Source organism: Arvicola amphibius, chromosome 6, assembly GCF_903992535.2.
Source record: "Arvicola amphibius chromosome 6, mArvAmp1.2, whole genome shotgun sequence".
Lineage (NCBI taxonomy): Eukaryota > Metazoa > Chordata > Mammalia > Rodentia > Cricetidae > Arvicola > Arvicola amphibius.
The window spans coordinates 30,566,117-30,582,444 of record NC_052052.2 but is presented as its reverse complement, the minus strand read 5'-3'; the positions used below and the strand labels follow the sequence as shown (position 1 = coordinate 30,582,444).

The 16,328-nt window shown below is 50.3% G+C and overlaps 1 protein-coding gene across 1 annotated transcript in view; it reads left to right on the top strand.

Annotated features, from left to right (window-relative positions):
- Hivep3 (HIVEP zinc finger 3) overlaps positions 1-16,328 on the top strand; it is a 409,800-nt gene that overhangs the window by 363,071 nt on the left and 30,401 nt on the right. The window contains exon 5 of the mRNA XM_038333975.1: positions 9,143-14,659. Within this exon, the coding sequence (XP_038189903.1) occupies positions 9,665-14,659 (4,995 nt within the window). The 5' untranslated portion in view covers positions 9,143-9,664. The remainder of the gene's footprint in view (positions 1-9,142; positions 14,660-16,328) is intronic.

The following is a 16,328-nucleotide window of genomic DNA, read 5'->3' as shown; positions in this document are numbered from 1 at the left end:
CCTCAAAGGGAGAGAAAATCCTAGGAACAAATAAATTTCCACCCTGTGAGAGCAAGAGAGAGGGGTATTGTAGCCAGGGAGCAGAGATGCCTGAAGCTCAGGGAAGCTCGTGGAGAACGTGAGTGTGGGATGGTGTAGTCTCCTGAGTTTTCCAGTAAACTGAACTAAAAGAACAAGAACACACACGCATGTGCACACACACACACGCACACACACACACCATATAGATAAGTAAAAATAAGCTCAGCATTGGCAATGGGACTGATGAGTTAAGAAAATAAATTATAGCTTGTGACAGAAGAAACAAATGAGAAGCCCCTGAGATGATAACAACTCCACCTGTGCAGACACTGTGGCTGTAAGCACTCGAGACACAGTCCTCTAAACACACCTGGGAGGGAGGGGAAGGTGAGGGGGAGGGAAGGAGGGGGAGGGAGGAGGGGAAGAGAATGAAGCTGAGATTGACATTAAGGAGCTGACTCCTATAGTTGAGGTTTGGCAGTCCACAGTGTGTAGGGCTGCCCCAGGAGGCCCAGCAGGCTACGGCAGCAGTCTGCTCCTCTAGAGAAGCCAGCCTTTTCCTATGAAGGCTGTCAGTTATTCCTAAGGCCCACCCACATCACAGGAGGTATTCGATTTTAATGCAGTCTATGGATTTGAATGTTAGTCTCACCTGAAAATAATAACTTCACAGAATCTCCTGGAGTAATGTTTGATCAAACATTATTAGGACCATGCCCTAACCAAGTTGACCTATGGGATGGACAGGAAAGACACTGAGGAGTTTGCCACACGTATGGGAGAGAGGAAGGGCATATCAGCCAGTGGGGTCAGCTTGTGTTGAAAGAACTCTGAAATGTACACAGACCAGAAGAGAGAAGGGAGAGAGGTGTTAGAGATCCAGCCCCGCGGATGAGGCCTTGAGAGTCAGGCAATCTGGCTGCCTAGAATAAGCCGTACATAGCCCTAAACTGAGGAGACACTGGGTATCAGGTATGCCTTGATCAGCCTCTAGAGCGGTGGTTCTCAACCAATGGGTCGCGACCCCTTTGACCAACCTCTGTTCCCCCCCCAAAAATATTTACAATCCATAACAGTAGCAAAATTACATACGGCTGGGGAGTCACAAGAATGTGAGGGACTGTATTGAAGAGCTGCAGCATTAGGAAGGCTGAGAACTGCTGGCGTAGAGCACGGCGGGGAAATCCTTCTCCTGGGATGCTCAGTGTAGACAACACACTGGCTCTCAGTTCCTATGACCGGCAGAGGATGGCACTGACCAATAGGCTTCCTCCAAAGGCTGTGCCAGAGACAAAAAAGGGAAGACCAGCCTGTTGGGTGTCTACACGGAAGCCAGAGGCATCTTGAGCAATCTGATCACTGATGCTGTCCGTGGACCATCAGCTGTGCCATGAGGGATGTCTCTCCATTAGAAGTCCATCTGTCCTGCTTGAGTCCCCTGCTGGAGCTCCAGCTTCTCCCTAGGAATCATCATCATGAGACAGAAAGGTATTTTTGAAAGAATGACATCACGGCAGCTCTGGAAACAAGATAGGAAGCCTGCCATGCTGTAAATATGCTAATTCTTAAGAAAATAGGGTCCACATGAAATGTGTAACTAGAATCCGAGCCAAAAACATCACAGCCCAGAATCCAGACATCTAAGTGATTTTCATCCCAGAAATGCCAGGCATAGTTCATGCCGGACACCAACAAAGCAAAGAGCTGGACCAGCTGCCGTCCTCCTCTCTCTTCAGAAAGCCTTAGGCCCTTTCCTACTCTCCACATGGTGAACCCATTAGACAAAGGCAGCCAAATCCCACATAGCTAAGTCTCAAAAATAGTCTGAGAGGCTAGGGGTGGGCTTCAGCCAACTCCAGCAGGTAGTACCAAAAGGAGGAGGAGGAAGAGGAGGAGGAGGAGGAGAAAGAGGAAAAGTTGAAGAGACAGAGGGAAAGGCATCTCATGTTCATGAACTGGAAGAATTAATGCTATTAAGTTTCCATACTATCCAAAGTAATCTACAAATTTAGTGCAGACCCTAAAATACTAACACAGATTTTACAGAAAGAGAAAAAACTTAACAGTACATGTAGAACCACAAAAACCCTATGAATAACTAAATCCTGAGGAAGAATTAAAAACTGGAAACATCACACCTCTTAGTTGCAAATTATATTATGAAGCTACAGTAGTCAAAGCAGTACAGTATTAGGCATATAGACCAGTGAAACAGGAAGAGATCCCAAAATAAAACCACACATTTACGATCAACTGTCTTTCAACAAAAGCACCAAGAACATACAGTGCAGATGTGAAAACAACTCAGAGTGGGTTAAAGACTTAAATGTAAAGCCTAAAATTGGGTCTTATATCACACAGGATAAAAGCTTCACACCATATGTGGGCTGGCTGTTAAGATCGCTCCTTCTTGTTCCTATTAAAAGCATGTCTGTTTTGGGGGGCTCAGGATATGACTCCATGGTTCAAATGCTTGCGTCACAAACCTGAGTTTGGATTTCCAGTGCACATGTGCGCACACACATGAATCTATACATGCACATGTGAAGACCAGAGGACCACTTGTAGAAGTCACTTTTCTTCTTCTCTCATATGGATACCAGATATGGAACTCAAGTTATTAGGCTTGGCAGCAAGTGCCTTTACCCACTGAGCCATCTCGCCAGCCCCATGCTCCGTGTTTAATCTTTTGCCATTCTGCTTTCTGCATAAGCTGAATCATTCATTCCCAACAGAGCATAACAATTTTAAAGTTTCTCTGCATTCTTGTCAACACTTTTTATATGTATGAATGCATGTACATGTGTTCACATGTAGGTGGGCACCTATGTATGTGCAGGTATGTGTGCATGTAGAAGCCTGAGGTTGATATCGGGTGTCTTTCTTGATCATTCCCACTGTGTTTATTGAGGCATGATCTTCCTCTTGAACCCAGAGCTTGCATATCGGGTTGGTCTAGCTCACCCCGGCTTGCTCTGGGGGTCTTCTGTCTCTATCTCCTGAGTTCTGGGATTATAGGCAGCCTGCCTGACATCTCTGCAGGTGCTGGGGACCTGAACTCAGCAAGCATTTCACCCGCTGAGCCATTTTACTCTCTTCCTTTCTTTCTTGATAAAGGAGTCATTAGCCAACATGAGTGAGATGGTACTGGGCTCTGGGCTTGAGTTCCTTTTCTCTAATAATCAGTGATATTAGGCATCTTTTCGTGAGCTTATTGGTAGCCAGTAATGTGATGTCCACCACCTGCCACACAAGTGGGAAGACAGTCTGTAGACAGTACCCTTGTTCACTGTGGGGATGCACAGTGAACATCCGTGATCTCCCTTCCTAGTGTACTTTCAGAATGTGTGTGCTTCTATGTGTATGCATCCACCTTCGTGCCTGTTTCTGTGTGTGTGTGCCTGCCTCTCTGTGGCATGCGTGTGTATGATAAATGTTGTTGTGTGTTCTTTTCTTAATTAAAAACTTTTGCATTTATCTGTCTACTGTGTGGGCACATGTCTGTCATGGTACATATGTGAACATCAGAGGACATTGTGTTGATGTTCGTTCTCTCCTTCTACCAGAAATTGACCTCAGGTCATCTGGCTTGGCAGCAAGCACCCTTACCCATCTGGCTTGGCAGCAAGCACCCTTACCCGATGAGCCATCTTACAACCAGCCCTGTTCTAGCACATTCTATATATATTACCCTTCGTGGTAGACAGAAGAACCCTAACTGCCTAGGCAACTTGTGGATGGGTGTGCCTTTTATACTGATGTCACTTAAACAAAATGTGGTCAAAAGACAGCTTGAGGCCTTCTGGAAGCTGACACACATGCAGGCTTGTGGAATCCAGGTCTATTCCAGGCAGAGATCCTAGCAGAGCACAGAGGCCAGAAGGCAGGAGTCTGACCCAGTCTCCTGACGGGCTCTTTTTTCCCCGGGGTCTCCTCACTAGCACTTCCTGGCTCACCGAAGATAAAATAGACTGACTTAAGTTCACAAATGCCCACTGAGTTCTCTCAGGTGTCCAGACATCGCTTTGGCTGCTTCTGGAAAAGGCAGATATAAATAAATGACAAGCTAGGAGGGTGGTGTGCTAACTAGATAGCTAACAATAGGCAACCTTGTCAATGAATTAGCCCCAGGCATTCAGGCTTCACCAGGCCCTTGCTGAGATGAGCTGCTGACCCAGTGCTGGCTCCTTTTCAACGTCACAGGAGCAAGACATAGCATGGTAGACACAAAGAAAACACAAAGAAGTTCTTAACAAGGCCAGCCCTCGTGGCGGGAAGAAAGGCTGCTGGGAGTGCAAAGCTTTGCCCTCCGAGTTAGCGCTTGGATTCGGAGGGGAGCCCTGTCTGCAATGCTGTGTGGCCCAGGCCCTGCAGTCTCCACTGCAGAAGGCACCTGGTGGCCCTGACTTAGCTGTGGGTTCTGCTACTAGGAAGCGTGATTTTGTGCCTCCGTTTCCTAACATGGAAGTCAGACGCGGCAAAGGCAGCTTGGTGGCAGGGCTGTTGTGAAAAATAGATGAAATTGCTTTACTCAGATCCCTAAGAACAGTCCTGACATGAACAGGAATTTGCAGCCCAGTCCAGACTCAGAACCTGGGTGTACGCCATCCCTGCCTCTTATTACTGTGCCAGTATCCCAGCGTGACCTAAGCAGGCCAGCGAGCCCTGGCTTCATCCTCGCTTCATAATGGCTGTGAACCTTGTTTCTCATTTCTCCATGGATGTCACCGGAGACTTCAACCTCTCTGGTGATAATAGTTTCACCTTGGTCCCTGGGTCTCCCAGGAAGGCAGATACAACCCACCTAGGCTTTCCTGCACTTCCCCTGCACAAACAGGTTATGGTGTTTGATTGGTGCTCAGAAACGAAAAGCCCTCTCTCTAGATCTCAGAATTACATGAGAGGTGAATTTTAAAAAATAGAAGTCAGAGATGACTTGTCTTCAGGAAATTGTTAAGAGTCACACACACACACACACACACACACACACACACACCCATATATTATTACAGGAACAAACATGGTTCACGTGACTCAATGCTCTGAGGTTAATGATCAGTCAGTTTTGCTTTATTATAACAAATTACCAGAGGTTAAAGCTTTCAGGGTGAAAGAAGAAAGGTTTCTTTTGTTCATCGTCTGGGGAACTGTAGTCCTAGTCGACCAGCTTGTTACTCTGGGGTCTGAGGCAGGAGGATGCTGTGGAGTGAGCTGCTCACTCTGATAGCTTCCTTCTGCGGCTCTCTGAGATCCTCACTCCTAATCTCCAGGCCGACATCCTCATGTCTGCCCTGCCATCTGACCTCATGAGTGAGGAGCCATACTCAGACTTGCCCCCTCCCCTCCATGTGTGTGTGTAAACGCAAACACCACACAGGTGTCTTTAGGGGACACTGATAACATGGTGCGTCATGAAGCGAGGATGTTTTCTGCTCACATCCTGTCCAGCCTGTGGTCTTGAGTCCTGGGTTCCCAGCTACTGAAAGTGGAAAGATTCTCTTTCATGATCTGACATCAGCATGTTTTATTGACTAGCGGTGAAATTTGTGACCACACTTTGGTATACCGGGAGGCGGGGTAAGTTAGTTACTAACAAAGAACCTTATTAGAACCTCCAAATCTATGGTTGGGTTTGCATAGCTGTAGATGGAGATTTTTCTCTGTCCCTCTGGTCCCACTGGACCGGTTTCTCTCTGCCCACGGGGTCCCCGCAGCCGCTTATGAAGCAACCACTCTGAGGCCCTAATATCAGTTACAGTTGTTTGGCCAATGGCTTAGGCTTCTTACTGGCTAGCTCTCTCTTATAAATTAACCCATTCCTATTAATCTATGTATCATCACATGGTTGTGGCTTACCAATGGCATCTCACTTCCCTGGTGACGACATGACATCTCTTGGACTCTACCTTCTCTCCCTATCTTTATTTTGACTTCCCGCCTAGGTATATTCTGCCTAGCCATTGGCTGAAACAGCTTTCTTTATCCATCAACCAGTAAGAGAAACACATAGTCACAGCATACAGAAGGACATCATACATCACATAACAGCTTCCTGGGTATGAAGTTTCTGCCTCCACCTCACCTCAACTTAATCCTACTTGGCCAGTGGCCCTCGCACCTCAGCCTGGAGCCTGATGTAGATACTCGCTGGTGTCCTGACAGTGGCAGTGGCCTAACTGGCTTAGGAAGGAACCAGGCCCAGCCCCATACATGGGCTAGTTAATGACCTAGGCAGGCTAGGCAGTCCAGTGAGTAACATGATGGACCCATAGTCATCTCTTTCCCTTGGCATCCTATCTTTCTATCCCCAGTCCTGAGAATCACACCAGATTTCAAGCCCCAACTGCCTGTCCCTGGATAGCCCTGTGGCTGAATAAAAGGAAAGTGCAGGACCAGACAATGTGCCCCCCGCTGCCAACTGCCCCCTCACTTCCAGGCATGCTGCAGGGTCTTCATCCGTTGGAAGAAGCAATGCTTATCACCAGCTTGAGTCTGCAGGTCCTTGTGCCAAAGGATAGAGAGACAGAAATAAGCATTCCTTTACCACCACATCGCACCCAGAGGCCTGGCCACACCTCCCCGGAACACACAGGGAACAAGGCTGGAAGACCCAGCCCAGAGAGCAAGTCTCTCCCATACTGCATGCAGCACAGCCCTCCTCTGAAGTTGGAAGCTCGAGTTACTTCAGCCTCCATTCATTCAGACAGAGAAGCAGGGCAGTGTGCCACCAGGATAGGGCCCGACCTTAGCCAGACTCTCCACTTCCCCTCCAGCACCACAGCGAAGTTCAGACAGAAGTAGAGAAGCCAGGGCTGCTGCTCAGACTCTACCCACCCCCATGCTCCTTGCTGCAGACCCAGTGGTGTCCTGTGGATCAGCAGGGAGCCCTGGGCTTCAGTACCCATTCCTCATAAGAGCCACAGGGAACATTACTGTGGTGGGAACAAGCCTGGCATTGCCACCAAATTGTTTGGCTCTTAGGACAAACTCCATAATCTTTGCATCCCTTGGTCCCCTCGTCTCTAGAACTCTGCTGTTTGAGATAGGGATTTAAGTCCTTGAAAAATACTCCTTACTGAGTTGTAGTAATCACTGCATTTGCTAGAAGGATGTCATTGAAAACAGAGATGACCTACATCATTTCCTGCCCTGGCTCAAGTGTCACATGAAAGGGGTCTTTCCTAGCAGCCCTTGCAAGGAACTTAGCTCTCTCTTTCTCTATAGCTTCCTCTGTATACTGGATCACATTTCCCCTTTCTCCATGACCACCAGGAAGTGCATATGAAAATGCATAGCTGAACTATATAAATTCTGTAAGCATTTATGGCTGGTTCTTTTTACCCTACCAACCCTAACTCGTGGTTTGTTATTTGTGGTTATTATTTAATTATAGATTATTGTAATTACCTTAAACTCTTTGTCAAATGGAGATTTGGAAAACACAAAAGGAGTAGACTCACAAGATGTGATGTTTAGCCAAAAAATAGCCAGTGCCTCCCACAGCAGAAACCAGGCTCTAACCCCCGCCATCTGACAGGCAGCTGAGCATTGCAGAAGTGTTCATCCTCTGTGGAAATGCAGTGTGTGTGTAGATGGAGGGAAGCTGGCTCAGGATGCCAGGGGCAGGGTACACTTACAGAAGACAGAAGCAGAGAAATTCTGACAGGAGGATGGGCTGGATAACACAGGAGAAAGGTGCCAGGGATAAACTCTGTCTTGGAGGCATTGTCTTTTACAGTCTAAGACCTTGCTGGGCACAGAGAGATCCCTGTACTCTGGAAGCTAAGGCAGAAGGATTGTAAATTCAAGGCCAGCCTGGGCTACATATATATCAAGATCTTGTTTCAAAAAGAAAGGAAGGAAGGAAGAAAGGAAGAAGAAAGAACAAAAAGAAAGAAAGAAATGAAGGGCTGGGATGTGGCTCAGTGGTCAATGCTTGCTTAGCATGTGCAAAGCCCTAGACTTGATCCCCAGCATCACCAAAAGCAAAAAGCAACAAGTAAGCAAGAGTCGGGGCTTTGGTAAGCCACCTTCCCTGACTGGACCACAGTTTTCTCATCTGGAAAGGGGGGGGGGGTGGGTGAGATGAAGTCACAGTAACCTGTAGCTATGAAATTCGACCTCATTCCAGAAGGGAAGGACTCTGAGAATGCTTCTGAACCCAGGGAAGCTGGTCTGTCCAACATTCAGCTAACCTCAAGAGCACACACACCTGGGAAGTCCACCCAGACCAGCGGGCCGTTTACCTCCTGACATGGCAAGGACCTCCATTCTGACCTGTACCTAGGGCTTCCTTGGTATACTTGGGGGACAGGAAAAGTCTTCAGAATGCTGAGAGATGGTGTCACACCTTTAATTCCAGCACTTGAGAGGCAGGGGTAGGCAGATCTCTTGAGTTTGTGGCCAGTCTGGTCTATAGAGTGAGTTCCAGGACAGCCAGGGCTATACAGAGAAACCCTATCCAAAAACAAACAAACAAACAAACAAATAGATTCCCCATTTCCTGGGGAGTGTTTGGATCAATCTGCTGGTCACCGCCAGATTAAGTTGCCACCATGGTTTATGTTCTAGCCTTTGCTGCTTTGCCCAAAAACACGAGATAGAGAGTAAGTGATATTTCTCAAGGATATGCAGATCTAGGACCAGGGAGACTAATGGTTAGCAATCCTACCTTGAAAAGCTCATCCCATCACCCTCAGGCTCCTCCTCCGCCCCTCCCCTCCGGCACCATCTCTCTGCTCGCTCAACAGCATCCTTGTCCAGTTCCTTGTGTTACTCTGCTGCAGGCCACGGGAGCAGTTCAGGCGGCACCTGCTGTTACCCTTATTCCAGATTCACATCAGAGGCATGGCAAGCCCAGACTCACTGTGCCTGGGTCAGAGGGCAGGGATGGGGACCCAGGCCTCTAGTCCCCAGGAATCCCACAAGACCAATATCAGAAGCACTGGCTCTGTGGAGGCAGTGATGCACTATGGGAGCTGGGGGTGATATATCCTGCTGGAACGTCTCTGGCTAATCTTTAGGGGGGTCTTAGTCAGCCTTAACCCTGCACCTCATTTGCCCTGTCTGTGGACAACCTCAGTAAATCTCTTTCCTTTATTGTGTGTATTTTTCCCCACAGAAGATCGTGATTTCTCCTCCGAGGCTGTTAATCTCCAGTACAGAACTCAAGGGGAGAAGAGGCCAGAGCAGAACTGCATCCAGTGTGGCATCTCTCCAGCCAGGACTGGAGATGACAGGACACATGTCTCCAACCTTCAGCTGTTCACATAGCACACAGGGGACTCGTGGGGGCCACTTGTCACTGCCAATCAAACCCACTCAATGGCAATACTGACATCCTTCATGCCGTTTTCAAGACAGACACTCAGGCAGAAAATGCCAGTGTGCTTCCTGTCTGCAGAGTAAGGGGGTCATGCCACACCAGTATGAACAGTGTGGACCCCAGGACCTGCTCTGAGTCCACTTGCAGCCACTGACACTTGGAGAAATAAAAAGCCCAACCCCCCAAATCCATCGTGGGGTTGACTTCCACAGCTCTTGACCAATGTGGCCAAAGCTAGACACCTCGGGACACTTGGATTATTCATAAATGCGACCCACCACAAACTCTCTGAGTAGTATCTGAAGTCTTGGGAAGGTCATGGATCCTGAACAAAGCAACAAGTGCACCAAGAAGGCTGATGGAAGTCCCCGGAAGCGGCTGACCAAAGGAGAGGCTATTCAGACTAGTGTTCCTTCCAGCGCCCCATATCCAGGCAGTGGCACCACTGCTCCCTCAGAGAGTGCCACCCAGGAGCTCCTATCCCCCCAGCCTTTCTCAGGCCCCTCGGTGGTTCTTAGAGAAGGCTCTCAGGAGAAGACGGGCCAGCAGCAGAATCCTCCCCGGAGGCCCTCCATTGAGGCCACGGTCCACATCCCACAGCTTCCGCAGCACCCTCTGACACCAGCATTCATGTCCCCGGGCAAACCAGAGCATCTCCTAGAGGGGTCCACGTGGCAGCTGGTTGACCCCATGAGACCTGGACCCTCAGGCTCCTTTGTGGCCCCTGGGCTGCATCCACAGGGCCAGCTCCTCCCATCCCATGCTTCCATCCTTCCTCCCGAGGACCTGCCTGGCATCCCTAAGGTCTTTGTGCCCCGTCCTTCCCAGGTCTCCCTGAAGCCCACAGAAGAGGCACACAAGAAAGAGAGGAAACCACAGAAGCCAGGGAAGTATATCTGCCAGTACTGCAGCCGGCCCTGTGCCAAGCCCAGTGTGCTCCAGAAGCACATCCGCTCACACACAGGCGAGAGGCCCTACCCCTGCGGCCCCTGCGGCTTCTCCTTCAAAACCAAGAGTAATCTCTATAAGCACAGGAAGTCCCATGCCCACCGCATCAAAGCCGGCCTGGCTTCCGGCTCCAGCAGTGAGATGTACCCCCCTGGGCTGGAGATGGAGAGGATCCCAGGGGAAGAGTTTGAGGAGCCCACCGAGGGAGAAAGCACAGACTCCGAGGAGGAAACTGGTACCACATCAGGTCCCCCCACAGAGGTTCTCCCCAAACCTAAGCATCCCCTGCTCTCAAGCGGCTTATACAGCTCTGGGAGCCAGAGTTCCAGCCAGGAACGCTGCTCCCTGTCCCAATCAAGCACTGCCCCATCACTGGAAGACCCCACCCCATTTGCAGAAACCTCATCAGAGCATCCCCTGACCCATAAACCGGAAGACACGCACACGATCAAGCAGAAGCTGGCACTCCGCCTGAGTGAGAGGAAGAAGCTGATCGAGGAGCAGACGTTCCTGAGCCCAGGGAGCAAAGGCAGCACGGAGTCGGGGTATTTCTCACGCTCAGAAAGCGCTGAGCAGCAGGTCAGCCCCCCTAACACCAATGCCAAATCCTATGCGGAGATCATCTTCGGCAAGTGTGGGCGGATTGGACAGCGGACCTCCATGCTGGCATCCTCCCAGCCCCTCCTGCCCCTGTCTGCTGAAGACAAGCCCAGCTTGGTGCCTTTGTCTGTACCCCGGACACAGGTGATTGAACACATCACCAAGCTCATCACCATCAATGAGGCCGTGGTGGATACCAGCGAGATTGACAGCGTGAAGCCCAGGAGAAGTTCTCTGACCAGGCGCAGCAGCGTGGAGTCCCCGAAATCCAGCCTCTACCGGGAGTCACTATCGTCCCATGGGGAAAAGACGAAGCCGGAACAATCGCTGCTGAGCCTCCAGCACCCGCCCAGCTCCACGCACCCTGTGCCTCTCCTGAGAAGCCACTCAATGCCTTCTGCCGCCTGCACCATCAGCACCCCCCACCACACCTTCCGTGGGAGCTACTCCTTCGATGACCACATTGCTGACCCCGAAGCCCCCACTCGCAGCAGTCCCATGTTTACCTCCCACCCACGGATGCTGAAACGCCAGCCAGCCATTGAACTACCTTTGGGAGGTGAGTACAGTTCTGAGGAGCCTGGACCAAGCAGCAAAGACCCCACCTCTAAGCCCTCTGATGAACCAGAATCCAAGGAAAGCGACCTTACCAAAAAGACCAAGAAAGGGTTGAAAACAAAAGGCGTGAGCTATGAATGTACCATCTGTGGTGCTCGGTACAAAAAGAGAGAGAATTACGAAGCTCATAAGAAGTACTACTGCTCTGAGCTCCAGATCACAAAAGCCCACTCTGTAGGTGCTCACGAGGTTGAGAAGACTCAGGCTGAGCCTGAGCCTTGGTCCCAGATGATGCATTACAAACTGGGGGCCACCCTGGAACTCACTCCACTGAGAAAAAGACGGAAGGAAAAGAGCCTTGGGGATGAGGAGGAGCCACCTGCCTTTGGCAGTCCTGGCCCATCAGACCCAGCTCGTCACCCTCCCCTGGAGTCCACCAAGTCACCAGCAGAACCAAGCAAATCAGTTCCCTCCTTAGAGGGACCCACGGGCTTCCAGCCAAGGACTCCCAAGCCAGGGACTGGATTAGAACCAGGGAAGGAGAGGAGAACAATGTCCAAAGAAATTTCCGTCATCCAGCACACCAGCTCCTTTGAGAAATCTGACTCACTGGAGCAGCCGAGCAGCCTGGAAGAAGACAAGCCCCTGGCCCAGTTCTCATCCCCACCACCTGCCCCACATGCCCCGCATGGACGCTCGGCTCACTCCCTGCAGCCGAGGTTGGTCCGCCAGCCCAACATTCAGGTTCCAGAGATCCTGGTAACAGAAGAGCCGGACAGGCCAGACACAGAGCCCGAGCCACCCCCAAAAGAGCCCGAGAAGACAGAGGAATTCCAGTGGCCCCAGCGTAGCCAGACGCTGGCACAGCTCCCAGCGGAGAAGCTGCCACCCAAGAAAAAGAGACTCCGCTTAGCCGAGATGGCACAGTCCTCAGGGGAGTCTAGCTTTGAGTCCTCCGTGCCCCTGTCTCGAAGCCCAAGCCAGGAGAGCAGCATCTCTCTGAGTGGCTCCAGCCGCTCGGCTTCATTTGATAGAGAGGATCATGGAAAAGCTGAAACCCCTGGGCCCTCATTAGACACACGTTCCAAACCCTTGGGCACCCACATGCTGACTGTCCCCAGCCACCACCCGCATGCCCGAGAGATGCGAAGGTCAGCCTCAGAGCAGAGCCCCAACGTGCCCCATTCCTCACACATGACTGAGACCCGAAGTAAATCCTTTGACTATGGCAGCTTGTCCCCGACAGGGCCATCTGTAGCAGTGCCTGCAGCTCCGCCACCCCAAACGGCCCCGCCAGAAAGAAGAAAATGCTTCCTGGTGAGACAGGCCTCCCTCAGCAGACCTCTGGAAGCAGAGCTGGAGGTTACCCCCAAGGGCAAACAAGAGAGCAGTGAGGAGCCCTCAGCCAGCAAGCCTTCCACCAAAAGCTCCATGCCCCAGATCTCCATGGCTACCACACAAGGCGGGCCCTCAGGAGGCAAGAGCCAGATGCAAGAGAGGCCCCCACTGGGGTCAAACCCACCCTACACGGAAGCCCTGCAAGTGTTCCGACCTCCTGGCACCCAGTTGCCCCCACCAGTCTCCCTCTTCTCCTTGCAGCACCTCTTGCCTCAGGAGCAAGAGCAGTCCTCTGAGTTCTTCCCCACTCAAGCAATGGCCGGCCTCCTCTCCTCTCCATACTCCATGCCCCCACTCCCACCTTCCTTGTTCCAAGCCCCACCACTTCCTCTGCAGCCTACAGTGCTACACCCCAGCCAGCTCCATCTCCCCCAGCTCCTGCCTCACCCTGCAGATATCTCCTTCCGGCAGCCCCCTTCCTTCCTTCCCATGCCATGCCCTGCCTCCTCAACCCTCTCTGGGTATTTTCTGCCTCTGCAATCCCAGTTTTCATTGCAGCTTCCCGGTGAAATAGAAAGCCACTTGCCCCCGATCAAAACCAGCTTGGCCCCTCTAGCAACCGGACCTTCTGGCCCCTCCGGCCCCTCCAGCAGCACAGAATACAGCAGTGCCATCCAGCTGCCCCCTGTGACTCCTCCAGCTACTTCCCCAGCTCCCTCATCAGCCCCAACATTGGCCCTGCCTGCCTGTCCAGATGCTATGGTATCACTGGTTGTTCCCGTCCGCATCCAGACCCACATGCCATCCTATGGGAGTGCCATGTACACCACCTTGTCTCAGATCTTGGTCACACAGTCTCAAGGAAGCTCAGCAAGTATAGCTCTTACCAAGTATGAGGAACCACCTTCCAAAGGGATGGCTGTGTGTGGGACTGATGTCTACGAAGCTGGGCCTGGGCCATCTAGCATAAGCAAGGAGCAAAGCAGAGGTTTCCAGACACCATATCTGAGAGTGCCTGAAAGGAAAGGCACTTCACTGTCCTCCGAGGGCATTCTGAGCCTGGAGGGGTGCTCATCCACAGCCGGTGGAAGCAAGCGTGTCCTTTCTCCAGCTGGCAGCCTTGAACTTACCATGGAAACCCAGCAGCAGAAAAGGGTAAAGGAGGAGGAGGCTTCCATGGCAGATGAAAAACTGGAGCTGGTGAGCACTTGCGGTGTGGTGCTGACCGGTACAGAGGACAGGCAGAGGACAGAGAAGCCCTATGTGGGCAGCCAAGGCCAGAGCAGGAGGGAGACAGAAACACTGTCCAGCTTGCCTTCAGATCCATCTGACCCAAAAGAGCTTTCTCCCCTCTCCCATCCTACATTGCCCCATGGGGCAGCCCCAGGCTCGGAAGCTTTGAAGGAATATGCTCAACCAACTAGCAAAGCTCACCGGAGAGGAGTGCCTCCACTGAGTATAAAGAAAGAAGATCCAAAGGAACAGCCTGACCTCCCTCCCCTGGCACCCCCTTGCTCTCTGCCTCTGTCGGATACTTCCCTGAAACCAGCCAAATTGCAAGAAGGTACAGACTCAAAGAAGGTACTGCAGTTCCCCAGCCTCCACACGACCACTAATGTCAGTTGGTGCTATTTAAACTACATTAAGCCAAATCACATCCAGCATGCAGATAGGAGGTCCTCTGTTTACGCTGGTTGGTGCATAAGTTTGTACAACCCCAACCTTCCAGGGGTTTCCACTAAAGCTGCTTTGTCCCTTCTGAGATCTAAGCAGAAAGTGAGCAAAGAGACATACACCATGGCCACAGCTCCACATCCTGAGGCAGGAAGGCTGGTGCCATCCAGTTCCCGAAAGCCCCGAATGACAGAGGTAAGTTCATTCTTGGTCTAGTCTTCAAATGCCAAAGCTTTTGCTGAGCTTTTAAAGCCACATTGTCTTCATTCTAAATTTGTAGAATTAAAGCCAGCTTGGTGTGGAGGAGCAGAATTTTCTCTCTGAGAGTTATGACTTTATAAGGAAACATATTCATTGGGTTTCTCTGCTCTCATGCTCCAAAAATAATTGGAATAATGTTATCAGCAAAGTCTTCCTACCTTCCCACAAGCTTCTCATGTAAAATAGAATGTTCAGTCTCAGCAAGGTAAAGATTAATTCTCCAAAGGACATAGTTAGGAAATTTTATTGGTGGGATGCTTTTTCCAATTTTAGAACTATACTCCAGCCCTTTCCCATGGGGTTCTCCCTTGCCCAACTAATCTCTTTTAATTTTTTATCTGTATCTACTGTTTTTATCTTCTACTACCCCTTAAAATCATCCCTTTTCCATATTTGACACAAACCACTCCTGAAATAATCCATTTTCTGTAGGATGGTACATAGAACTGGACTGCAGTACACCTCTCCACCCACAGGAGGCAGTGACACTCAGAGTTTGAGCCATCTGTGCTACAGAGTAGCAGCTCATATTTATTCCTTCATTGCCTCTGATGTAGACTACTTCAGGAGCTATACAATAAAGTTTCCCAACTAATTTAACAACTTTAAAATTCACCAATTTCAATTTGCATGAGAACACAACACTTTATACAGGCAAGGCTAGGCTGTGACCTGTGCTGGCCTAGGGTGACAAAATATCCCTACACAAGCAGTTTAAAAGAGAAAAGATCTATTCTGGTTCATTGTTTCATATGGAAGCTGGATGGTTGCATTGCCTCCACGCTCAGAAAGCAGAGGGTGTATAAGAAGTAGAGCCAGGCTATAAATTCCTCAAGGTCTTCTCCACAGCCACCTACATCCTCCAGTGAGGGTATACCTCAAAGGTTGAACAATCTGCCCAAACAACATCACTGCCTGATATGAGGACCTTTCACATTCAAACCAGACCTGGAATTTGTGGAGTGACCGGTGGTCTTGTTTGGTGCCAAGCCCTGCACTGGACTCTGGGACCCTGGGACCCTGGGACCCTGGGACCCTGGGATCCTGGGACCCTGGGACCCAGGGACCCAGGGACCCAGACACTGCTCACCTCACCCTGGAAAGCAGCATCACTTCCATTCTACAGATGAGGGAATCTGGGGTCAGAGGCTGAAAGTGGTCAAGGACCTGGGGCAAACATTTAACAAATCCAGAATTTGAACCCAGACCTATCTGGCTGCAAAGAGTTAATCTATTTCATGTTTTAGTTACTGGAGGAATGAAACCTTTGAAAGATAATTGTGAATTCAATAACGTATGATGTTTACAAGAAACCATCCTAGCCAGGTGCTTTGACCAAATACCACACAGAAACTGGCACCCTGACTCCATCATAGCCCTGGGAGCAGACCTGGGTCTGCAGCTTCCTGAATGATCATGCTTTCTGCCTTCATCATGAGGGTGGGCATTAAATCAGAGGTGCCCTGGATATTCTTCACAAACTATTCTCCAAATTTATTCTGTGATGTCTTTGTCAGTGCACAGACATCTCTGAACAGGATTTCCACTTTTGCTGTAACTACCATAAATTGTGGCTATTGCCAAGATGCTAGTGTAATTATAC